The sequence below is a fragment of the Aptenodytes forsteri genome, unplaced genomic scaffold (assembly GCF_000699145.1).
Source record: "Aptenodytes forsteri isolate BGI_AS27 unplaced genomic scaffold, ASM69914v1 Scaffold323, whole genome shotgun sequence".
NCBI lineage: Eukaryota > Metazoa > Chordata > Aves > Sphenisciformes > Spheniscidae > Aptenodytes > Aptenodytes forsteri.
This window is the reverse complement of record NW_008795323.1, coordinates 258,800-285,691: the sequence shown is the minus strand read 5'-3', so window position 1 is coordinate 285,691 and position 26,892 is coordinate 258,800. Positions and strand designations below refer to the sequence as shown.

The 26,892-nt window shown below is 37.9% G+C and overlaps 1 protein-coding gene across 1 annotated transcript in view; it reads right to left on the bottom strand.

Moving 5' to 3' along the window:
- CABIN1 (calcineurin binding protein 1) overlaps positions 1 to 26,892 on the bottom strand; it is a 118,164-nt gene that overhangs the window by 46,693 nt on the left and 44,579 nt on the right. The window contains exons 28-29 of the mRNA XM_009279975.2: positions 24,900 to 25,231; positions 18,862 to 18,975 (exon numbers count right to left, since the gene is read on the bottom strand). Of these exons, the coding sequence (XP_009278250.1) occupies positions 18,862 to 18,975; positions 24,900 to 25,231 (446 nt within the window). The remainder of the gene's footprint in view (positions 1 to 18,861; positions 18,976 to 24,899; positions 25,232 to 26,892) is intronic.

The window sequence follows — 26,892 nt, the reverse complement described above, 5'->3', positions numbered from 1 at the left end:
CCCGACCTCTGGAAACCGCATACCTTAGATTTCCTGCCGCCGCGGCGATTTATTTATTTTATTTTTTTTCCCCCTCTTTCTTTGCAACTGGGTGCCGGGGGCGGGGGGCGGCGTGCAGGGCTGGAGCTGTTTGCTCGCTCTCCTGCCGGAGGACGGTCTTGTTTGACATAGGATGTTGGTCCCAATTATTGCCGAGCCTGGCTCAGAGCCATCCCACTTAGGGCAAGTGAGTAAACAGCTGCTCCTGTCGGTTTGCAAGCATTAATAAAAAACAGTTATCTGCTCCCACCTGTCCACCAAACCTTCCCAAAATATTTCCTGACCCAGTTTAACCCCGCTGGTGCCGCTTCATCGCCCTTCACCTCGCCATCACCAAAGGCCCGTTCGTGACCTATTTCTCTCAAGCGTGGCCGTCCCTCCTCTCCCGGCAGTGCTGAGCCGGCGGAGCCTGCCTGGATGCTCCGGGCGGAGGGGAGAGGCAGAGGCCTCCTGCCACCGGCCCCCTCCTCCTCCTCACGGGCGGCTTCCCCGCCAGCAGCTGTAGCCATGGCTGCTTGGTGGCTGCGGGGCCTCCGATGCACGCAGCAAGTACAGGCGTGTATTCGCCCCCGCAAGGTGCTACGCTACAGCTCCCCTTCGTGCCACTGAAACACCTTTCACAAAACGGCGGGACAATCCTCTTAAACCATTTGCTTGTATTTATACTGTCATATCGTCCCCTCCCCCGTCCCTAGGGTTTTTTAACTGATCTCCAGCTTCTGCAATACCAGGGGGTGCTGGTGGCACATTCCTTTCTCCAGTCCTTTGCCACCTCTTTCATTACATCCTTCTCCCTTTCTCAAACTATTTGAAGGCGAAAACAAAGGTCTACCCTTGTTCTTTGCCCCCATACTTCCTTCTCCCTACTTTCGATGATTTCAGCCAATCCTGTATTAAGAGACCCAAAAGGTGTGCCAGTCCACTGCCAACCTCAGTCCGTATAATCCTGCCTCAGAAACTGTCTGATACGCCTTTCTCAATCTGAGCTTAGCACAGCTAAACTGATCTTCTTTTCCAAGCCACTCATCCGGGCTCTGCTCCTGATTACCTTCATCACAAAAGTTTAAACATTTTGTCTTTACTTGTTCCTTCTCTCACTTTTGCAAGCGGGGCAATTGCCTTGACTTCATCCCTGCCTTCCTAAGCATTGCAGGGGTTTGTTCTGGTTTGTTTTTTTCCCTCCTGAGTCGAGGATTATTCTGAAGTGCTCAAAATCTATCATGTTTACTAACACCTCAGGTTTAATAGCCTGCTCCACAACCACGATAGTCCCCACATGCTATGCAAAAGTCACTTGCTAAAATTGTCTTTCTTTCCCATCATTTTAGCCACTTTTTACCCTTCTTTTAATTTCTTTACGTTCCTGTTTTCTTACCACATCAATTTTAGGCTTCTCACACTGAAAGCCCCATATACCTTGCCCCTTCCTCCTCATTTGCATACTTTTATATATACATTTATGCTTAACAGCATCTTTAAAAAAAAAGCTAAATAATAATTTAGCTATCCTATTTATCTTCTATAAAATTACATTAATCAACAATACCCTGTGTCTATCTCTCCATTTAAACTGTAAGAGTCAGCTTTTTTGTTTTAAAGCTGAGATTTCGCTATGGGCATTACCACTCTTTAAAATAACCGATGTCTTCATCGCCTCTTGCATCTTGCTACCAAAGGCAATAACCCATTCTATACTTATTAACAATGCAGTTTTGGCACTACCACTTCAAAAATCCATTAACATTTAATCTTTTGACTGCATAACATGGCTTTATGTTTTAAATACAGAACTGAAATTAATACTTACTTTCTATGTATTCATGCAAATAGGCTTCCTTTTGACCTGCCCTTTTTCATCTGCTCATTTAGTCACTGTTAACAGCAGAGCTCCTATCCCCTCTATTGCACTGCAGGTTTTTTCCCTATGTATTGTCATTTACTTATGCAAATTAAATAGCTGTTGTACCTGGAATTAAATACATCGTAAAATGTTTAAAGTTAATAGCCCAAAGACTGGATGTTCACTAGATTGGAAATTATGTCATATAAAAGTTCTGCACAACTAAATACCTTTAAGCCATAAGCACAGCAATGTAAGGATTTTGTTTTCTAATTAATACCTCTTAGCTGTTACAATGAACAGTCACGGTACCATAAAAAGCAGCAAGAACACAGACATCTTGAAATGATAATAAAAAGGTAAACAAGAATTATAATACTTAGTTACTAGATTTCAAACTGCTTTACGAACAAGCAAATTTTAAAAATATCAGTAATTGGAATATTTACTACATGTCTGATTCGTTATTGCTTTAGTATAGAAGCATTATTTGGTAAAGGTCCATTACCAACTTAAATTAAGGAAAGAAATTTGTCTCTTTAGAGTTTAAAAGAATATGGTTTTCACCACAGGATTATCTTACATTCTGTCCAATTCCAAAAGTTTCTTATGTTCTCTCTCAATCAGCAATTTATTAATCACCATCAAATTTCCCAGGTTTACATTGCAGACTCCTACACCACGAATTATTCAGTTGTTTGAACCATCACAAGCAGAATGAATTTTGCACATGTAGATGTTCATAATTTATGATGCCACTGAGCAAGAAAATTCCAATTTAGTTACCCAAGGTAAAAAATAGAGGCTCAGTGAAGTGTAAGTGGCATCCCCTGTACCTGCGGGAACCAGCAACATAGCATGGGACTTCCACATTCTGAATACAGGAGATACGTTACAGAGACGCCCTAAATCCAGTACTGCTGTGACAAAAAGTGGATAAAACTACTTACTCGGTGTTCACAAAAAGGGAGTAAACGTTCGGCGCTCATGAAATAACCTCGAGTTATTCACATGCCCCCATAAGCACACCTCTAAGCTACATCTCTGCCTTCGGTAGTCCTACTCCCATTGCCGCCTGCTCCAGGCTCACTGGCGAAATGGCTGCTGCAGAAGATGGCTGGCACAATTAGACCGGATTCTTGGTTCGGACATAACACTATGTAATATCAAAGGCCTTTTCATTAATCATTTTTACACAGTACAGTATTTGGGACTCTTTACTCAAGTCTTCTGGCTGATTAGGGGTAAAAGATTATATAGTATTTTCTTAATTGTTTAATTACTTGGAGACACTGTGCAAATGAGGGCTGTAGAAACAGCTAACATCTACTACTTTTTAAGCTTAATTTGGGTGATACAGGAACAAAACAATGCAACTTTATGCATTTTGGCAAGGAGGGATGGATGGGAAAAAGACTGACAGAGCAATTACAGGGAACTTGAAACATGCCCAGAGTCAACAAGATGACCTAACATTTGTCCTTTTAAAAATAAATACCCATCATGAATACTTTCAGTTCAGCAGATAATCTCTGAGAAAGCAGAACAGTTATCCTAGGTGCAACTGTTAATTCTCAAAGACCATGTCCTATATTTGTCTCTTAGTTATTTATGATGGGAAAGGAGGAGGGCAAAGCACTATTCCAGACCATTAAAAAGTGGCAAGTTTATATTTCACTCCATGTTTCCTTCTTTAAGAGTCTCATTTCATCAAGTGCTTTGGTTTTTGGGTTTTGTATGGTTGATTGCTTGGTTTTTGGTTTTGTTTTTTTTTTTCTTAAATCTTCTATAACTTTAAATCAATAACAACCAAAGAAAGTTTGAGGAACGTCTCACCCAGAATCACCTTCGGGATGTGAGCACATGCTCTCCAGTACTGCAATACTAGGAGCCAGATGGAAGTGATTTTACACTCTTAAGCATTTTAAACTTTTGCCCACTGGGATTTCTCGATGAAATGTTCTGGGGTAAATAACGAATATTCAGAAAGATTCCAGACCTCTCTGCACTGTTGAGATAAGGGTGCTAGCCTTCCTTGCGAACACAGCATATGAGTTTGTTAAGGTCAATATATTTGAAATTCTGTTCCACTTTCAAATAATTTTCTTCAGTTCAGAGGATATGCATTGTAAATCCTAGCATGAAATCTATTTCCACTTAGGAAGAGTAGATTTCATCTTCAGTTTTTAAGAAGTAGGATATTGTTTTCACTTATAGATGGCATTTTTTTTCTCAGAGAGATAAAAGTAATCTCAAGTTTCTGGTGCAATGGCAGTCCTACAGGAACAAGAAAGTATTCTTCCTTCAGCAGCAGCATTTGCTTCCTTTAACTCAGATATTTTCAATCTTCTTGCAAACAGCCAGATAACAATAGCTACTGGATCGGAATATTTGCCTAGAAAACCCAGTCTAATCCAGAGTAGCGAATTTTATGGTCTTACATAAGTATTTTCCAGGCAAATTTCTCTTTTCCATCCGTGCTGGAACTACTGTAAGGAGACCACTAATGCTGAGCAGCAGAATTGGCTGCTGTCACCAAACCCAACATACCTGCACTAAAGTTAAACCCACAGCGTGGTCAGTAGTAACAGAAAGATAGAGGTTAAGGAGAATGAAGAGGAGGGAGGGGAGAAAAATGTAATTCACATTTCATATATTCACCAATTTTGTTATCCAAAGATGATATCCTGCTTATATACAGGTTTATATTTCTTGTTTATTAAGAGGTAATTTTATTCCCTTTGAATTTCAAAGAGAAACATAAACCGGCAAGTGTCAAATCTGGACCTTCAGAGGACTTGTATCTTTTCAAAACCTGCCTCTTTTCAATATTCAATGAGTAAGGGTAATTCAATCCTTTCTGACAATTACTATTTTTCTTCAAAAACACAACTTTGATTGTAAAAGAATATTTTAACCAATTCAATATCATTTTATCCCTGACAAACTTACTCCTCTTAAAAACAGGAATTTCTATGGATAAAGCTATTATTTTGGGAATTTCATATAGACCATATTCTTTGTTTAAAGACAAACAAATGTAAAATAATATCTAATTATTTGTCCACACACTAAATTTAAACTGCTGTTCTTAAAAGGGCAAATAGAAGAAGAAAGAATAAATGCAAATGGAAAAATAGGAGAGGAATATGTCAAAAGGTAACAACAGGAATAAGAGAAACTGAAAGGAGATTTGGAACAGAAATCTGTGGTGTATCATCTTGCTGCCTTCACTTTGCTGCCCACATACTTAAAAGACTTCAGATTCAGAATCATCTCCTGGTGGGCCTTCCATTTTGTCAGCTTCAGCTTGCCGCTGGAGACAGCTCTCAGACGAAGTTTTCAGGAAGAAAGACACTTTGCTTTGCTTTACCTTATCGATTTGAGAACATACAGAGGCAGGAAATTTTATTCTGGCTCAATTATTCACAAAAAGCAAGCAGAGACTTGTCAGGTTTTGAAGGGAGAAAAGTGACATATTGAAAAGACAGTGACAAAATAACCCAGAAAATAGGCCTACATGTGAATGGTTTACCTGCCTACATTGTCACAGTAACGCTGTGCCCAGAATACACTGTCTATGATTTCTAGCAAAGATTTCAGAAAGAGAGCAATACTCACTGATTACCAATTTACAAAGAAGAAACCCACCCTTCTGCTTAAAATTATTCTCCCCTTTTCTCCCACACTTTGTCAGCAGGGTCACATCGACTGATTGTCTAAATCCTAGGCTGAGAACTCTCTGGGCATGAAATGTGTAAGGCAGTTAAGTCCTGTCTGCCTCTCTCCTCCTTTCTTTCCTAATTCAAATGTTTTTCCTCCTAAGTGCCTGGGTGCCAGGTGACGCAAGCTGAAATCGTAACTTTTATGACATGGTAGTTGATATTTCTGATTTTCAGCATGGGAACTGACTTTCCAAAATTTCTCATCCGGACACTGATGATCTCCAAAGCAGTCAAGACTTGTTTTTTTGAACTTTTTTCACTTGAAATTCTGTAATGCAACCAAGCAATGCTGAGAACCCAAGCACGTTTCCTGATCAAGAGCCATTCGACTTCCTCCAGTTCAAACACACTCACTGCGCGGTCCCTCATCAGTGAAGTATAGTGAACGCATCCTGAAGATAATTTCTACTCTTTTCTTTGTGACTCAAAATAGCTGCAACTGGACTCAGAAGTATTATTTCATTCTTTTTAGCCTTCATACTTCTACAAGACATTTGAATAAACTAACAATACACTTGAAGAAAGTGCATTAGTATCTCATTGTGCTACTATCCTCTCACCAAAATCTTAGTTTTGGAATTCAGTCAGTCACAGGAGTAGGACTAAGTCCTCTAGCCAGTTAGCTACTGTTAAAGATAACATTTCTTCCCTACTAAGATTAGTTTTATTGCCCAATATATTTTAAAATAATAGTTTTATCATTTTTTCCCTGCCTTAAAAAGTCTTTGTTGTTCAACATTATAACTGTTCTTTCTCTTAAAATACACATAAAAATACACATGTACACGCACACAGAGTAAAACTCAAAAAGTGCTTTTACTGTCGCTCCTGTTTAATCCCTGCAAGACACGAATTCACTGCCTGCAGGACCTGTTCTACTGATGCCAGTGCATTCAGGGTGCATTTTCCTATGTGTCCCCCCCCAGTGGAGAAAACTGTATTTCCTTTCTGGGATACAGATATGGATCCATTGTGCTTCAAGGACTGCAGACCAGTTATGAAATAGTAAAAAATTTCTTGTTTCTTTCTATACTATTGTTTTGGGGGGTTACTGTTGCAAGGTTAAGATGAAAAAAACAAAACCAAAAACTTCATATAACAATGGCCACAAGAACTATGGGGGGCAAAGTCTGAAGAGTAACTCCTCCTGTATATGGCATTAACTGGTGAATTCTCATTTACTTAAAGTGAAAAAATTATTCACAAATAATTTTTCTTGCTTTGCTGTTCTTGCAAAGCAGCAAGGACATCTCATTATAAAAGATACAGAGGAGATGCAGTATATTTACTTCAAGGTTTGTGCAAAGGAAGAACTAATGTGCCAATCAAACACTAATTGTTTAGTTTTTCATTCTCATCAACTCTGATACAAAACACAAGACTAGCTATTGTTAATTTCAATTTTCATCAGTTTCTAATACTTTTATACCTTAGCGTTTTATTTACAAACTATATGGAATTTTGCTTATTTGCTGTTGCAATTTAAATACAAAAAAAAGTTTTTTTTTAAAAAACATTTGGTAAAAGCTTAAGCTTCCAAAATCTCAGTCTTTGTTTTGAATTAGCTTAACTTACAAAAAATTAGTCTGTATACGCAGTTGCACATTTTACTTCAAATGCTAAAAAAATGCAGAGTCTTATTTTTTTTGGTCCCGAAAGCAACATTCACTTTAGTATAATTAATTCAGAAAAATACTTTTGCTTTCTTGTTTATTGGAAAGAAAATGACAATGAAAATATCCTGACCTAAAACCTGTTGGGAAGTCATTTTCAGTAAAACCTCTAGTACAGAGCTGTCAGACTAAGGGCAAACAAAGCCAGACGTTTTTCTTTTGAGCCTGCTGTAACAACTAGTTCATTACAGGCATGAAAACATCACCTTTATGTGTCACCAAATATAATTTTTAAAGATTAAGTTTATCCTATTGTCAGTATTTCAGCTTACAAAGTAATTGGAATGTGCATTTTATTTCCAGACTTACATTCATATTATGAGTATTTTCTCTTACGTTACGAAGTAAATGATTTTGAAATCATTGCACTGCATTCACATTGAAAGTCCCACCTTCATCATACAACTATACTGGCCTTCTTTTTAAAATCTGATTTATGATTCTATTAAAGTTTTTTAACACTGAATCTGCCACTAGCTGTGATACACACATGGATTACAAACATAAAATATGTACTCTGTATTAAGCAGATCAGTCATGATAGAAGACAGCGTTGAAAGTGTCACAGAGTTTGGGATGGCTACATGCTTCTCCATGGATGAGCTACATGGACATAAAAGCCTGGCCTATCTTCAGGTTTGTCCAAAGTTTTCCCACTGGAAATACTTCAGGCACTTCAGAATCATTATCACTGGAATAAGTGGAGCTCGGTGACCCTGAAATATCATAACTGATAGTTATATCATTAATTAAGAAAAAACAAGCAACAAACCCCAACACGTACTCTTAAACCCTTAGTGCAGTCTATCAGGAAGAACAAACTAGGTATGTGTAAACAGAAGACATTTTAGCTGTTACACCAAGCTCATTAAGTTATCTCAAACATCTGAATACTTAAGAAAATGCCATTATATTGATGACTCACACTAGTTCCAGTCTACTAAGCAGGAGATCATAGTATAAGTGCTGATACACTTTGAATATATACACAGGGAGCAGCTCTGAAGAGATAAAGATTTCAGTAGAAAATGACCTGGTAGGAGTTTTCAATTCTGATTTTTATACTGTGTCAGCAAACCAAATAGCCAGCAAAATTCATAATTCATTCTGAGTAACTGTCAGGAAGTGCTTCAAGTGAAAGGTCTGTGTTTTTTCTGATTTTGCTTCCTCCAACCCATAGAAAAATTAATCAACTTCATAAAAGCCAAATTTGTGAAACTGTTTATTGACAGGAGGTGAGTTAGAAAACTGGTGGAGATGAAGCGTAGGCAACCGAAATGAACAAAGGTCATAAAGCTCCTGGAAATAAGCCATTTTTCACTCAAGCTCTTATAGGAACTTCCCTTGTTGGATCACAGTAATACATTTGAGTGTTCAGAGGAACAAGCTAAAATACTGACCACTACAGACTTCATTACTTTCGCTCACCCCCCCAGTCATATTTTGTTTTCATTCCTTTCAGGAGACTGAGAAAGTCACCTTGTTTAAGTGGTCAACCCTTGCTGTTTCACATAGCAGCTATCACACAAACTCCAAAAGTGTTCATGTTATGCCAGGAAATCCTACCTCCTCCACAGGAGCCAAACAGTCTGGAACAATAATACACTATACAATATTCAACATTTTTACTCCTCTAACTTTAGGAATTTTGCCAAAGATGGAGTACTATTACTCAGAGAACTCCTGCTTCAGTATCTTCATCTAAGCTCTGCACAGTGATACTGCAGTCAGCTAGGAAAACGTTCATCATACACTAGCTACTGCATAACAACAAAATATGTTCTTACCTATCATCATCTGCCATCTTATCTTCTCCATCTTAACCTTTTTAATTTGGCCAATTATATCCTGCTGTAGCCATTAAATTAAAAATATTTATCTATAAATGCTATCCACTTGCACAGATGTACACACAGACTTGTATCATCCTGCTCCCATCCCACATTCTTCTGTTTTCATTTTTACACTAAGGCAATGTATATCCATGAAAAATACTTAGATCCTTCTGCTGAGAACTGTGATTCCAGGAATATTTCTAATGAAATATGCTACTTTAATAAAATAAAGTTAATTTCACTATTAATTTTCTTCTTTCTGTAAGGATGAAAGTTGTAATAAATCACCATAATGCCAGGTAAATTAAAACCATCACAGGTGCAGAATGAAATTGTCACAGGGTTTCAGAAAGGTAGTATGAGCTGTTAGTCTGACGGCAGCTGGTTTTGCATTTGCTTACTGCCATTTGGCTCCTTTAACCTTCAGAGTGAGATTGGTATTTTTACACAGACAAGATACAGGAATTAAAAAATCTGTCATACCTGGAATATGGAGCAGACAAGTGCTGTACTGAGCAAGATCAGATACAGGCTGATATCTACCTCAAAAGCAGTCCTGGAAATCTCTACAAAATTAAATACATAGAAGAGGAAACTGCCTTGATTAATGCCACAGAATCCTCTTAACATACAACTGGTAGAAACAGTTCATCAAGAAAAAAAACATACTTCATCTTGGTTATGTCACACAGTTTCACCTAAGAAAGAAATGTTGAAGAAAATTGCTCTGAGTATGTCTTGATTCTGGCTACACATCCATTAAATTTATGTTCCTCAGAGTAATGCTATCAGTTTTAGAACAAAGGGAGAGGGTATTTAAGGACAACAAGGTATGACTTCAGACACACTACTTGCCTGTTCAACACTCTTGTGTGAACTCCACACATTGATATTAAAAGGAGTTAAGTCAAAGCTTTCCATCAGAGGCTATAGGAATTTGTAGGGGAAAAGAAAATGCTAATGCATTTTTAACGCATTTTTAATTTTTTTAATTATTTTAATTAAATGCATAATTAAAAAGATTCATTTTTATGTCTTAGATTTTCTTCTAAGATTCCAAATTTACTCTTTTCTGGTTTTGTTTGCTTTGTTTTGTTTATGCAGCAGTCTACACTGATGTAACCGTTCTTGCCATCTATTTCTATGATAAAACTAGGATAAATAACTCATAGTAAGAAGCTGCAAAAACTAGTCTGATAACCAGATAGCAGACATATAATATAAAAACATGTATTTTAAAGGCCTTTCATGGATCATCAACACCTGCTCTCTTACTGTATTTAAAAATCTATTTAGTTTTGAAAAAATCCTATTTAGATTTTTTTAAAAGGAAGGAACCTAACCTAAGTTTAAAACTAACCCCATTAAGCGTCTAAAGGTAGCTCTCCCATCCATATCTGATACACAGCTGGCAGATGGAAAAATCAAATTATGGATTTAGTCATTACACATTTGTAAAAGGACACTCATCACACAGTATTCCAGCAAGCCTGCACCTTTCAAATACACTTAGAGTATTTGAGGTGGTGAAACAGTTGCTGTTAAGCTTTTAAGATCCAGCTTTAAAGCTAACTGCTTTATGTCCTGTAACACACCACAACATTACAACCTCCATGACAATTTCTCTTCTACAAAGCCATATCTTCATTTATTTCAGGGTTATTTGTTCTCTAGCTTACCTTTGTCTAGAAATTCATCTACTTAACAAAAGAAGAAACTTTTCCTAGGGAAACAGAATGGAAAAAAATAGCTGTTTAATATCCACTGGCACAAACGACAGTTCAAAACCCCATGCTTGCATCTCCAGGGATTTAGATTTATTGGCATCTTTACTAGCTGGGTCTTGGAAGCCTGCAAAGTTAGCCAGAAGGAACAGCGTGTATATATTGAGACAGAAAACTCTGTGAACGACAGACATTTTTCACTGATGAGTTCTGTTTTTCCAAGAGTATGGAGTGAAGAACTGTAAATAACATGTTGGGCAGAGGTTGAAAAAGTTATCTAGCTTTTTATAGGCAACTTTAAGACTTCATTGCTTACTGGGTTTCTGGTCTTAATCCAATCACTATGAAAGTTTCACTTGCACAGTTAACTCCTTGCTTACCTTTGTTTTCAGAGTTGGTATTAAGATTGCATAAGAGAGTGAGCACACATGAGAGCAAGCGAGAATGAGAGAACAAACTCCTTTGTACCTACTAAAAGCATTCTTCCAATTAAAACGTTAGAAAATATGGCCAGGAGATGTATGAGTAGAATTACATTAACTTTACAAGTGAAAAAAAAGGGGCAAAGAAGGAAAATGGCTTGCTACTGGCAAAAGAACAACTATCAAGGGTAGAGTCAGAAAAGAAATCATGAAATTTTAACTCTTATTGTAGGGGCAACGAGTATCACCATTTCCCACTTCCCCTTCCCCCAGTGGAAGCCATCCATTTGCCATGCTAGACAAGAAGAACAATGGAAATTAATATGCTCACTTGACTAAAATATGCAGATTCTCGAAAAGCGACCTTTTTCCACATAGAAAATGCCTGCCTCTTTCTAACATAGACCTATCAGTAAATTTAATGGAGTCAGAGAAAACACTAATTCTCTTCCATACATTCACTTTTACAAAATTGACTTTCAGTCATGGTTTGAGAGAAGGGCCAGGCTATTGCCTCATTATGCATTTTAATGAACCAACTTATCAAAAATTTAAGCGCTCATTAAAAAAAAAGTTTCTAGACATGATGCAAAAATATCCTTGTATATATGAATTATATTTAATCAACAAAAATATGCCTTCCTGAATCTGCAGGCAAGTGAGACAATGATTTTTTTCAGTACGAGTTCTTCTATCCTGTGGCTCAATGGACATTCAATGATGGGTGCTGGGAGCACCGCGCCTGTGACATGGCGTTGCTCCACAGAAGATACAGTGAAGGGAAATTGAGAAAATTAACAAAGACCAAAAAGGAAGAAAAACAAGGAACAGACGATGGGAAGACACTGATTTGGTTTCACTCTTCAATCTTCCAAACTTTAGCTTACACTGTAACCACAAAATAACTGCCATTTATACAGCTGACTGTATTTACAAATTAAGGCATAGGATTATACAATCATTTGGCTCAGAAGGGACTCCTGGAGCGTTTTTTATTCATTCCTCAGCAGCTTTCCACACAAGTATCTCTTCACCACACCAGAAATGGTTTCCTCACAGAGATGAAGAACAATAGCTTTATAATGACATTATTCAGGAACGTAGGAAAAGCGATTAAATACTTGTTAAAATTACTGAGGAAGCATGCCAGGCAGGCAGTGTGTTAGCTCAAACTTATCCCCAGTGCAGAACAGCAAGGTCTCCGTTATCTCTTCTTAAGGAGAGGTACTGGATGACCCATATGGCCTCAGCTCACACAAGCGCCTCTGCGGCAAAGATTCCCTGCAGCATAGTGCCTCCTAACAGCACACCAGCACACTGCTGACAGTCCTAGTTTCTAAATTGTCAAACCATTTCATGAAGTAGCTTGCTCTTCCTAGCACATGAAGAAAATATGTAGCAGGGATATGTCTTTTACTTAACATCTGAAAACTTCATAGTCAGTAGAAAGCTGGCAGTAAGAATCTGCATTTACTGAACGGCACTTTTACAAAGCAGAAAGCTTGCTCTTTCACAGCCTGTTTCCTGCACAGTGAAAACACAGATATTTCATGGCTACAATATGGCCATCTCCTGAAAAGATTAAAGACAATTCTATCTTTTAAAGTAGGTAGGGATTTAACCATCCCTATCTGCCTACCATAAGCATAAAAAAGAAAAAAAGAAGCATAAAAATATTAGACTATTAAAATGTGTTGTCATTATGGTATCGTTATTATTTTGTTTTATGCAACTACACAGAAGGTCAGTGTTAATGGTGGAGGTCTCCTTTTCTAGACACTTTTTTGTATACCACCTATTAAATGGTACTACATCTAATAACTTGTTTCAAGCATTATCTAGCTGCTGAAATCAAAAAGGTTTTTTTTAAATTATTCCTTGATGGTTTCTGTTCCCTTGTGGTTGCATAACAATGGCATCCAAAACACTCAGAAGCAAGAAGGGCAAAATTGAATAACTAAACCCTTGTGATTTCTGGGATGTCACTTGTGATTTTTAATTTATTTTTTTTTAAACTTGAGTTGGCATCCTCTCATACTCATTTTCACATAAGTGTTAGAAGCACTAAAAAGACCAACATGTTTTCAAAGAGTTGCAACCAATCATGATCATGCTAAAACATAACCATTAATTCTCTCAGAGCCCCCATACCTGATTAAACTCAAACTCTGACCATGCTGAGACACAATCTCTACTCACATGGATACACAGTAGCTTTCTTCAAGTTCTTTCCCTTTTCCCCCAATCTGATTCAAATGGCACTATTTTTCTCAGAAGACTCATGTTCCCCATAGCAGATGTCTAGGAGCTGGAAGCACACATGACAACTGAAAAGGCACACACCAACTATGAGCAGGAGGAGAGTAACCCAGATCTATCACCAGCCAAGGACAGGAAGGAAAGCAGAGCAGTAGAAGTTCTAGGAAAGTGATTTTAGTCTGCTGTTGCCTCCAGTTTCAGGCTTTTCCAGTACATGGTAGGAAACAGTGAACCTGAGGCTTCAGTCAAGTTGCCATAATCAGCCTTGAAGAGCTGCCCTTGGTCCTGCGTGGTATTTGGGGGTTCTTCAGGTCAACATTAGTAGCAACCTCAGACTGGGCAGAACAAACATCTAGAATAGATTCAGACCACCCTAATGGATTTCCCTCTTCCCTTAGATGATATATAGCCAGTTATCTCTAACAGAGACATTAAATTCTGTAACGAATGTTTCATTTTGATTCAAGTCATGGGAATCATTAATGCTGAGGTTACACTTCAGGAGCTGGGAGAAAAACAACAGAAGGCTGTATCAGATCAAAAGAAAATTCCATATACTCACTCAGTGCCATGTTTCTGACAGTGACCAGTAATGTATGTCTAAGGGAGGTATAAAAACAATTGAGGCATATAATGAAACTTCCTTGATACAACTGCCCAGCTTCTGGGAAAGCTGAGGCATGTTGCCTTCCCCCCCCCCCTCAATAGTCCCCTATATTAGCGTCTTCGTAACAGCCTTCTTTCCTACATCTCAAATTCACCTGTATGGCTCTGGTTGTATAGAATCCCAAAACAGAGTCAGCCCTTGCACCTTGCTCTCCTTTTCAGAATCAACTTTCCTCTGGTAAGAGAGGCGTAACTCTCAAGCTTGAAACACAACTAGGGAAAGAACCTGCTATACAGGGAGAGTAACAGAGAAAGTGCCCACTGGTTATCACCATGCTATAATAAGAACTACCTCTAGAAACTTGCAGCACCAAACTTAGACTTTATTCTTCAACTGCTCAGTGTTCACAACTTGCAGTTCTGCACAGCAGAGGTCTCCTGCCAGTGCCCAGTCACACCTCGTATGAACAATGGCAAATTAAAGTGAAATCACTGCTGTCTCTCAGCTTCTGGCTCCCAGTGGATGCTACTACCTTAATTTGACCCTGCTTACTCAGACCACAGAATGAAGAGCTTCAGGGATACAGCAGAGAATAAACATACTGCGTTTCTTTTGGAATTAATAATAGAACAATTATCCTTAACAGTTTGCAGCAAGACTTTATGCACATGAATGTCTGCATTATAGTATATTGTCTGCATGCACAGCTTTCATATGTGGGGAACAGTTACCAAAGACGGACACCAAGATCATTATTACAACAGATTATTATTACCCCAGAAGATGTGCCAGGAAAATACAAATACTGTATATTAAACCATATGGAAAAGTTATTGGTACACTGAGCTCAACCATCAAAATGCTTCTTCCACAGTCACCACCCACCCACAGACTGATGAATCCCCATCATCTGTGCACAAAGTTTAACTTTGTTTTATTAATAGTGGTATGAAATCTGAATATATAAAAAAGTGCCCTACTATATAAAGCAATGTTTTGGGATTTTTTTTTCTCCTGGTAAATTAATTTCTAATTTAGTTACTATAGAAACCATCCTGGAACCTTCTTTAAAAAAAAAAAGTCTCTCTACATATTTACACACACACACAGATAAAGAAGAGGAGAAAAGCTAGAGTGTACCTGTACATGCAGGTTAGAGAGAAATGCTTAACTGGCCAAACAAAAAAGACTTGGTATTCATTTATAGGAACACAGCTAAAACTCCTGTAAGTCTAGCTGCAGTAATCATTCATACAATGATTGCCATCACTACAGGGCCGTGAACATGCAAAAACCTCTGGTCTTAGAAAATCAGGGCCATTCTTTTCTGTTTGGGAAACAAATAGGTACAATAATGCAAGTAAGAATTTTTTTTCTTAGAACTGAAAAAGGGAAGTTCTGTGCATCCTGACATTATTCTAATATGTCAAATGAGAAGAAATCAGGGCTAAGTGAACATGCCTTTTTTGCTCATTCTGAAGACAGTAAAAAATGAATTCAAAGATATTTCAGTTGCAGCTGAGTGACAGCTAACAAATTAGGCAACAGACCATGACACACAGATTCAGACCAGCAGTTCTGCAGTAAAATTTAACAGGAGACAGCTTTACCCAGGTTTATTTCTTTTCATACAGTGCTGTATTTATTTCATAAATAATTCTACTAGGAATATGCATGATTTATAAAATGTCTGGGAGGAGCAGGCTGGCACAGTCCCTACTTGTCTTTGAGCTGCCAGCTTTCTCTCTTGCACACTGTTGTTTGTACTTGTAAAATTGAGTCAGCTGTAATTTCAACAACCCTGAATCTTCTGTACAAGAGATTAAAAACACTAGTGCTACTTGCTCCAGAAGAAAAAGGTATTTCAGTAGTAATGTATCTACAGAAAGCCACTTAGACGTTCATTTAACTCTTTTGTATCATGAAGGCCGAAGAGTTCTCAAAAATAAAACCAAATGCATTTCATGGAAGCAAATCCACACTTTAGGCAAAGTGTTTCTGTTGAAAATAACCCTGGAAGACGTTAATAAGCTTAGAAAATCTTGAGGTTGGCCATTTAATTTCCAAGATTAGATGCGGCTACTTACTTTTGTAGAGCTCTATAATTTCTGTTTTATCACCCGACTTTGTATGTGAAGACACTAGCTGAGACAGTGGGCTGTAACACCATCTGTATGCAATGGACGACACACAAGTCTGTATTCTGAGCACTGACCCAGATGGTGCAGTACATTTGCTTACCCACTGCCTCGCTAGGAGCTTTGCGTGAGAACAAACTTGTTGAGGTTTAACCTAGACAAGCTCAACGCAGTGTTGAGAGATTTTTTCCCAAGTTGTTCACAGATTTAGGTTTGTCCAATTCTGGAATGTCAGATGACACTAACAGCTTTTTTTCAAGGGCACTTGTAGCCCTTTCTCTCTCAGATCTGGATTTTCTCATTGTGCTATGTCTGTGTCATCTGTACTGGATTACTGCCACATGTTCCACACAGCGTGTTACTTGAAGAGGATTTTGAAAATATAGCTGGGTAGAAAATGAGACCACCAAAATATTTTATCATGCTAAACTCATAATGTACACTGTACCCGTTAACAGGAAGACTAACCTCCATGCGTGCAGGAGTAAGTCAAGTTGTTAGCACTGATTCACAAAGGCCTCAACAAGTTGTTTTGCTGTCTGAGGCACTCCATGTGGTAGTTATACTATCACCATCGCTGAGACACACTGGAGTTGAGTCCCCAGACTGACATTTCTCAAGGGTGGAGGCAGCAGTCTACGTGGAGGACTCTAGACTAACATTGTCTTCGTCTGCTGGCAGACCCAAGTTCAAGCTGAGAACATAATTTTCACACATCTTCTCTCTTTTCTAACAGTATTGCCGATATATTGCACTGGACTAGCATGTACCTTTTGTTGAAGGTTATCTTTTATTTGAAAGTGTATTTAATTTCTTATTAAAGAAAATTAATTATATTAAATTATGGGAATTAAGTTTTTGTTGATTTACAAAATAGAATGATTGTACAGCTGTCTAGTATCTATACTAGCACTTTTCATCCTTCAGAATATAAAGAGATCAATATGCAGAATAAGGAATGATTGTTTTTTGAAATAATGCTGGAAACACCCACCTAGGGATACAATGGAATCTATCTTTATATTAAATTATCTAGCATTAGCATTCAAAAACTAGGTATGATTTAGGTCAATCACTGATCTCTCTTAATGTGGTAATTCACATTTGCAAGTAGAAACACTCCCTTAGACACACTGCTCAGTTCCCTACTGCTCATTTTCCTCATACATGAAAACATAGGATACTCTTGACACTTAACCCTGCAATGATGAACAAGTCAGCCTTGATCATGCAAAGTTCACACTTGACTTGAAGCATGTTGAGTAATTTCATTAACTTCTATGAGAATATTTGCATTATCTGGATCTGAGCCAAAGTATTCACCAGCTTGAAGATTTAATCACACTGCAGGATTCTTGTAGGGAAAGCAGGCAGATATTGCAGGGAAATAACCAGAACAAAGCCATGTAGTCATCAATCAGGTCACAACTGTTTGGTCTATACCTTATCAGGCTGTCAGTATTTGTTAACCAAAACTTCTATCCAGAAAGACGGAATGAGATAGAAGCTCTTTTTGCAAACTGATCCATGATACGATTTTGAACCACTGTCACTATTCCTTAGTTGTTCAACCCATGTGAGGGATTATAATCAGAGAAGAGCGGTTATAACCTTATACTTAACAGAAGTTTGCACAGAGGTGCTAATTAACACAACATACAGCAAAAATGAAGATAGGTGTTAACAGATATAAAATGAAAATAAATTTCACAATTAAAATATTAAAACAGAAGCACTGGATGGGAAAGCAGAGACATAAAATTCTGTCACTGCAATCACAGGCAACCATATAACAGATACATAGTCCAGAAAGACAAACAGAACATCTCCAGGTTCTCGCCACACATTGCAAGCCACAAAACAGCTACAGAATCCTATCACAAAAGAGCAGAAGGCACAAAAACCTAGAACGTACCACAGAAAAGCCAGAGATACTGAAGACAACAGCAATGTGTTAAGTCGCAACCACAGCAGGGAATTTGATAGATAAATGCTCATGTAAGTCTCAGAAGTATTCTGTGTCCCATGTCACTGAGAGGCACAGACATCCCTGTGGACTAGAACATATCAGAGACACAGGGTCAGTCTATATGACAGTGCTGCTACTACACTGTGGAACTTGGAAATACTCTTTCTGCTGAGCCACGCTACAAAAGCTGAATACAAGAAAGCTCCTTCCAATTCCAGAGATTTCTTAGAGCAGCTAGCACTATTTTTTTGTCATGTGAAGTGCAAGTCTAGTTGAGAAACAGTGAACAAGAGGATAATTAAGATTAACAGAATTAGAATTTTTACAGAGGGCTCAACCGTCAAGTAGATCGTAAATGATGCGTAACTGAGAAACGTTGGTGCTTCCCTCCCCATGTTTTCAAGCTCATCAGAAATAATTCTTCTAATGTGGTTCCCTCCCAAGAGAGGTAAAGCCCAGTAAATATCTCTATAATACAATTCTGCCTTTCCTTTAGCCGCTCATGGCTTGTTTAATGTGCCTTTGTTGAATTTCACATTACCGTCCCTTTGCAAACCTTTCAAATGAGAAACAGGTGTTAAAATGATGGCTGAGAAAGTACACGTGTGTTTATCAGCTGTATAAACTTACGTTGAAGAAATTCGTCTTGTTCCTCTCGCAGAAGAGGCCCTGTGCAGGCATGTGCTTCAGCTGCTGCCAGGGGACCCCGCTGCCCAGCAGCACGTCACGGGCCCACTGCAGGTTCTGTGGATGAAACGGGGCAGGTGAGTTGCAGGCAGGGGATGGAAATGCCACCACAGGTAGACGTACAAAGTGCTCGCTTGCTTTTATTTATTAACCTACATTGTCATTTCTCATTGTCCAGGTAGCTGCTGTTCCCACAGCATTTGTAGAGGCATGTGATTTGGAGAAGACATCCCTCAGGAGAGGGAAGCCAGCTTGTCTCTCAGAGCAAGCATTCAGACTGATTGGCCCCAGCAGAGGGGTAAGTCACTCCCCTACAGCTGCTGAATCCAGCCTCATATTATCAAGTTTTGCTTTCTTGCCTTTTTAAAAAATTATTATTTAAAAAAAGAAAAAAAACCCCAAACCCTTAATTTCATTGAGATCCACCTTCCATCTCCTGTTCACCTGCAGAAACCTATAGATATATTTAACAACACCTTAACTTTTTGTTAAAAGTTGAATTCTAATAGTCAATATAAAACAATTTATATATAAAAAGATAAAGGTTCTCAGCAAACAGTGGAACTCACTGTTCTGGGTATCCCGCAGCCTTCCTCCACACACCAGGCCCCTAACTGCCCCCCCGGCCCTCCCTGTCCCTCAGTCCCTCCAGTTTCCACATGCACACACACACACACACACTCTGGTAGCCGCTCCTCAGCTCTTCTCTAGGGCTAACTACCTGCGAAACATACCTGCCAGCGTCCAGGCCTAACAGAAGAGGCAACCTTTAGGCTTAAACTGCAGCCTTCTTTTATTGGGGTGGTGAATCCAGGCCTTTTACCTCTACCCAGCCATTGCCCTCCATGTAATTTTACTTAACCTCTCTGTAAAATTCCATGCCTGTCATCAAATTTGGTTAATAGCGCTCTATGAGTTAACAGGAAAGTATCAGTAGGAGACTAAATGATAGACAACAATCAAAAATTCATAAAAGTGCTACCCCTCTAAGAGTTCAACGCATGAACATCTCTTGTGTAGTTGAGAACTAGGGACAGCTGTTGGCTCCAGGCAAAACATTACTAACAGATGGGACAATTATTAATTGTAAGGTCTCACTGACAGAGGTTTTGCTTTACTTCATTTTTTCTTTCAATATTAGAATGTAGCATTCGAATCGCATTAGACAAACTTCACTGCAGAGTGAAGATATGCAGAGCAGATAAAAGAAAGAGGAAAATATTCGGTTCATAGAGACAAATTACAATGTTGAATTCTGTTTTGTTTTCTGTGGGCTGGAGATACACTTCTGTGAATCATAAGTTTGCTTAAATCATGTTCATCCAAGAAGTATATTCCAGGTAATTAATCTTTTTTTTTTTTTTGGGGGGGACGACGACATGTTATTAGCAAAATTCTTAGCCTGTTTTCCAGATTATTTTCTTTACAAGACTGGTGAAATGGTAAAAGCCCTGCTAAATATAAGTGCTTTTGTCCTAATGACAGTAATCGTGCAGAAATCTCCAATGTCTTAGCAGAATTGGAGCATCCCCTCTAGCAAAATGCTGATTACGGATTCATATGCAAGAGAGCTGAACACTGGAAATGCTAACCAGATATTTACGGATGTCAAAAATACTTAATTCGGAGAGCTGATATAGGTACTTATACAGGACCTTCATGATTATAGTGTACGACAGGCAAGGGGATTTGGATAGCTTTCTTTTGGTATGGGACAAATACACATTCACTCATAAATATCACCAGGTACTTTCTGGCTAGTCAGGGGAACCAGTAAATTTAATTATTATCACTGAGTGTCAAATTTAATTAAGACTGAAGAAAGCAAAGTATGTAATCTTGACTGTATACTAACTTTTTCCTACAGTACTTCTTTTGTAATATGTATTTCTGTAATCCTATTATCCTAAGCCTGCAAAATACTTTGAAATACATACAGAAGAAAATACGACACAGAAAAAACCCTGCAAAAATCTGGTCTGCCATGAAAGTCATCCTGTTTTGAAGAAAATCAGAATCCAGATAAATCCAGGCAAAAATAAGCCTATCACAACGCCCAGGATCCAGGCACATAAACGTTTTATTTTATGCCATAGTAATCAGAAACATAAGTAAATTCCAAGTGTGAAAACACAGTAGAAAAATTGCCTAATGTGTGGCAATCTGAATCTTACAGTTAAAACTATCACTTAAAAATTAAAGGAAAACAAAACCCTTAAGAAAGCTACCACCACAAAGCTTAAATATAAAATCCCAGTCTAAACAAATTTTAGCTATGGATATATTCCTGAATCTAAGTTTTATGATGAAAATGTTAAGAGATCATTAAGTGTAGCGTCATGCTCTGATGATCTGCTACGCGCATTATACTGACCATCCATAGGCATGAATTTGGTACATATAATTCATAGGCTTTTATTGAGCAAGATGATGACAGTAACCTAGATAGGAGGAAGAAAGATCATTCAGACAAATGGGGCAATTACACGGTAACTTCACACAATCAAAACTAATAGGAATAAAAGATGTAGTTAAAGATTTTCCACTACCCTTCTCCTTAAATCAGCATGATCAGTTATTCCCAGTAAATACGTCTGAGCAGGTCTCAACTTATTAGATTTCTGAGTCTGCTCTGCTTAGTTTTTAGCTGATGAAGTTACTAGGAGTGGGTGAAGGGATCCAGGACACAGCAAAAAGGATTTATTCTTCTTGGCACACTGCTTGCCAGTTTCAAATGCTGGATTTAGCTGTCTGACTCAGGGCAATTATGAAGTACTCTTTCCAGTTCAGCTGTTGCCTCCCACATCTTCATCACCCCAAGATTCAAAGACAAGATGACTGACAGGGTACAATAACTTGCACAAAAGTTTACCAGCATGGTTAAAGTGGAAAAGGAAAATCTCTTATGGTCAACCAAGTGGAAATCTGAGTCACCTGAGATGGATACCCCTTAACTCAATGGTGTCAGAAGCCACCTTTACTTAGCTTGGAAACTCCATGAAGTGTTGCTGAGAGGTATACAAAACATCCGACTATACCTTAATCCCTCCTCTATTTTCTTTTATAGTCTGTTAGAAGGCTTTGTCTCAAAAAAACCCTAGTGCTACTGCATCAAATAAAAGCAAAATAAAGACTACTGACCTTGAAGGGTAGCCTTTTGAATGAACTGTTATTACCAAACTGTTGCTACTTGAAATGCTTATATCTATTACGCTTACAGATTATGTCTGTCTCTAAGTATTATATATAATCTTGTAATTTTTACATGCATGTATTATGCCTAGTTTGACTAAATTGTCATGCTACTGACATTGTTATACCTGACATAACAGAAGATAGTCTGCAGAGTATCAGACCAGTTCTACATACTGATCCATAAGGACCGTAAGGCAAATACTTTTCATTAAACTTTTTAGTTATACTGATGAACAGCATCTTGCCAAGTCCTATCTTCTCCTTCCAAACTGTGCCAACACTCATTTTGGAGGTAAAAATCACAAAGGATGAAGACTACTTCAAGACACAGACAAGGTGAATGGGAAACTAAAACTACTGCCCCATCTGTCAATGAAGTAACTTCTGAAAATTCATCCTTACTTTCCTGCACATTTATTCCAACAAAAAACAGTTATGTACAAATTTGCTGTGATAACAGAATAAAACAAAGAGAAATAGCCTCCAAGTAGTGAGCAGGATTTTGCGGGGGGTGGGAACAAAAAAACCCCTCAGAACACGTAGCCAAATAAAATGTTGAAAGATTTTGAAAAGGATGTTAAAAAAAGCACTCAACAACTATTTTTACTAATCTCACAACAGCAAAACCGGTAATACTGTAAAATGGGAGAAAACAGATTGCATATGGAAAACTTGTTTTTCTATGCACTATGGAGATCTGCCAATCCTCTCCTTTCCCAGCCAACCATGAATTTTGGCCATCAGTCTAAATTCTTCATACCAATTCCTGGCACTGGTACATAAATGCTGAATTTTCCAAGATGGTTATAAGCATTTAAAAATTAATTTCAGCTTTCTAAAATTTACCAGGAATCCACTCTGCCCCCACAGCAACTTAACCTGATGTAATTTATCTCATTTTTTAAATCAGGCTTATCATCAGTATATCTAAGCATACTTCTTACTCCAGTTATTGCTGAAAATGCGTAGATGCATTTTGTGTTTTAAGTTTGTTCAGGAGTATAACTCCCACTAAAGACATATTAGTGTTCCATTAAAACACAGACATTTGACATTGCTCTACAAAAGAACCTGAATGAGTCATCAAAGAAAGAAAATTACAACCTCATGAAAGTATGTAGTATACATATATCAGTAGGAAGACCTTTTTTTTTTTTGCAGTGTTGAGTAGTTGTTTGTTATGCAGAGAAGTAATAAAAAAGGACAGTAAGACCCAACAATGCTAGTTGAAGCTAACCTGGTAACTACTAGGCTCAAACAGGCAGGATTCAATTTTTCTGAGTTCCAAGAGGAGACAGATTTAGACAACAACATGTATTTCATACAGAAAAACATTACAAATCACAAAGTTGGTATTTATATAGGGAGAGAGATATAAAAAGCAAAAGAGAAGGCTTCATCAGGAAAAAAAAATAGAAGAAAATATTTTGCAAGTAGTTCCTCGGGCAAGGACATACTATTTGAACCAATAAATTGAAAACAGGCAGCCTTTTTTGTTGAATGTTGATACAAAATCATTTGTCAGCAACAGTAATGACAGATTGCAGGAATCTATGGCTCCTATTAATGATTAGCTCCATGGAAAAATTAACAACTGTCACATACAAACAGCGTAAGAATGTTTTCAAAACAACCTATCTTTAAAAAAATGGTAATATTTTTCTGGATAATCACTATACAGCCAAATGGAATATTCATCATCTTTCAGTAGATTGCTAAGACATGCTACTGCTCAATTCGCAGCAGTACTGTTAATATGTTTTCTACTCTGAGGCAAGGGCTATGATTTGTTTCCATTCCCTTCCCTTCCCTATTATTCACACAAGCTTCAGTGCTGGTGGGGAAGAGAATTCAGGAAGCCATGCAGTGCAGCATATGACATAACACAAGACTGCCAAATACAAAATCTGAGAGTTCAAACCTTGATTATGCCAATTAGTGAAATAACTCTGATCATTTCAACCTACTACTCATATACATTTTACTAACTGATACTTCAGAAAGACAAAGGATTATAACAACAGAAGTATCCAGAAGTAAAATAAAGAATGACATAATTTTAAAAGCAAAACAACGATAATTCATAGCAGAAGGCTTTTGAAATTAATTTTATTATTAAGAACATGCAAGAGTCATGCTGGAGGAAGCAAGTTATTTTGTCCTCACCTCAAATAGGAACTGATACTATTACAGTCACCAAGACATTGTTATTCCTGTTTAATCCAAAAATCACCAGCTCGTGAGCAGCAGGCTCTCTGACTGACTTTCATGCAGTGATTTCTAAACAGCAAATAATTTTGTCTTACTCAAGATGCCCTCTACGCTCTGACAGTAGGAAAACTTTCATTCTACACACAAAGACCCAAGATACCCAGAAAGTCTCTCTGTATCACATGATGTGTTTACACCAGTACTGATGAATTTCTGCTTCCAAGTCACTTTTCAGTCCACTTATTCAGTAAAGTAAATAATTGCTGTCATTTTTACAAGAACATCTTAATTGAGGTGACATATCTAAAAGGTAATTCTCTGCTGCATGACAAAAAAATACTTAGTTCAGTAATAAAAAAAAAGAAATTTTCAACTCAACTGGTCTCACACACATGAATCAGACAATCTAGGAGCTGAAGACTTCCCAAAGCATAGTTCGAATCCAAACTGCATTAAACAAACTTATCTGCTGTATTTTAACACTGAGACTTCTGAATTAGTACAAATGACAATACAGTTTGTTTACTTGGGCAATAAACACAGCTAGTCAGCTATTGTATCAGTGATCTGCTCACCTTGTGTGTTTTGCTGTATGTGTACAGATATGCCAATCTGTAGAGGCTCTTGTAGTGCTGGGGAAAGCGGCTGAGACACAAACAGAAGGAGGCAATACACTGCTCTGTCAGGAACTTCCGCTGTTCCTCAAGGTCTGCCGGAAGACCGTGAGGAAATTCAGATGCATCTCCACAAGGTTCAGCTTTCTTTTTGCAGTCCCACTGTAAGGGTGGGGGGATTGCAGCTTTGATGGGATTGCCAGAAGCAGACTGAGGATCCACCAGAATTTTTTGGCTAGTAGGCTCAGCAGGATGGTAAGATTCTGAGCTCTCCAGCAGCTCTTCTGACTTTCCTGCAACTGGAACATTAAGAGAAGACAAAAGTATCAATGAAAATTACAAAATGGCAAATGAAATATACAAAATGACAAAAATTAAATACAACAAATGCTAATCCTTTCCTTCATTAAAGCACAGACAGAATTATTGAGTGGTTCCTGAAAAAATTATGACTATTCCTGATGTTTAATGAATAAGTAATCTTCAGCTCATTAACAGAGCCACACACTGATCTCTCCATTTGGATTTTTCCCTGAGCAATAGTAAGAATTCAGCACACCTTACACAATGCGGGATTTTATATACTGTTGGAAGATGGGTGGAGGGGGGGACATGACAAAATAAAAGTGTAAATGCAGTAAAATTCTACTGCAAAGAAAGGAAGAAGGAACAGAAAATTAAAGCCATCCTGCCAGGTGAAATGCATTATTCTTAACAATCTACCTAGAAGAACACGATGCCAGAATACAGTTTAGGCTCAGACAGAATGATTAGCAGCAGCTAACCCGGCCTTCTGGATAATGTAGGACCTACAGTTCCATCCAAATATTTTTGCAATTAACTTGGTAACTCATAGTTCAATTGACCAATCTTTTCTTGAAGGATACCAAATCTTACTTCAGAAAACATCTATGACAGTGGGGACTTCCACGTTTCCTGTTAGGTAGTCATTATTGCTGAAAACATGCATGCTACATGCAGATTAATTTTTTTAACTTTGATTTTTAGTCACGGAAGTTTAGTGTGTCTTTGTCTTTGCTAGGATAAAGAGCCTCTTACATTAGATTTTATCTCCTAGCAGGCTAGAGACATACTAAAGTATACTTCATCCTCAAGTATGAAGCTGCTCCTTAACTTTTTCTCTGATAAGGCTGAACTTGGAGTCAAATGTTTTCCAGAACAGAAATTTTTCAAAATGTGCTTGGACAATCTATGTATCCATTATAATTTTAATCTACAGATAGCTTTATGGAAAAATACAACATTTGTTCTAATAAATGTTAGTAACGTACAACATTCTGGTTCCACAACCCGGAAAGGTGGGCAAAATTTATACATTGGTCTTGTTTGTCTTTCCCTACTGAAGTCCAGCCTCTCTATCTACTGCCACATGCAACTGTACAAACATCAGACAAAGGGAAATTCCAACTAATGGATTTTGAAACAATTTTTCCAGTGGAATACAGAACACTTAGTACTATTACATATGGAAAAGTTCGGTAGAGAGCAATTCCACTTCTCCACTGAAATAAAGTATCCGCTGGAATAAAACATCTAATTCCACTACTTGTGCTCTTCTATGTACTGAATATCAAGCTGCTACTGGGCCAGAACAAAAAGGGCACCTATACCTGGGGAAAAGAAAAAATGTTTTCTTTGAGATTATCTTCAAATAACTACTCCTTAAGTTATTTAGAGATTTGAAACATTGAAGAAAGAGTAAATAATAACTTAAAAGAAGGCAAGCCAGTCAAAGGGCCACCACAGACAGCAGTTTATCATTATTCTTTTCTTTGTAAGGCTTAACAGGTAGTACAAATTGGGATGATGGCCACATAAGCAAAGCACAGTTCCAATTTTAAGTTATACACATACACGCAGCAGTAACACCTAGTTAAAATTCTCAGTTACAGTGCAGCATATTTCAGTGCTTCTGCATGCCAGAAGAAACATT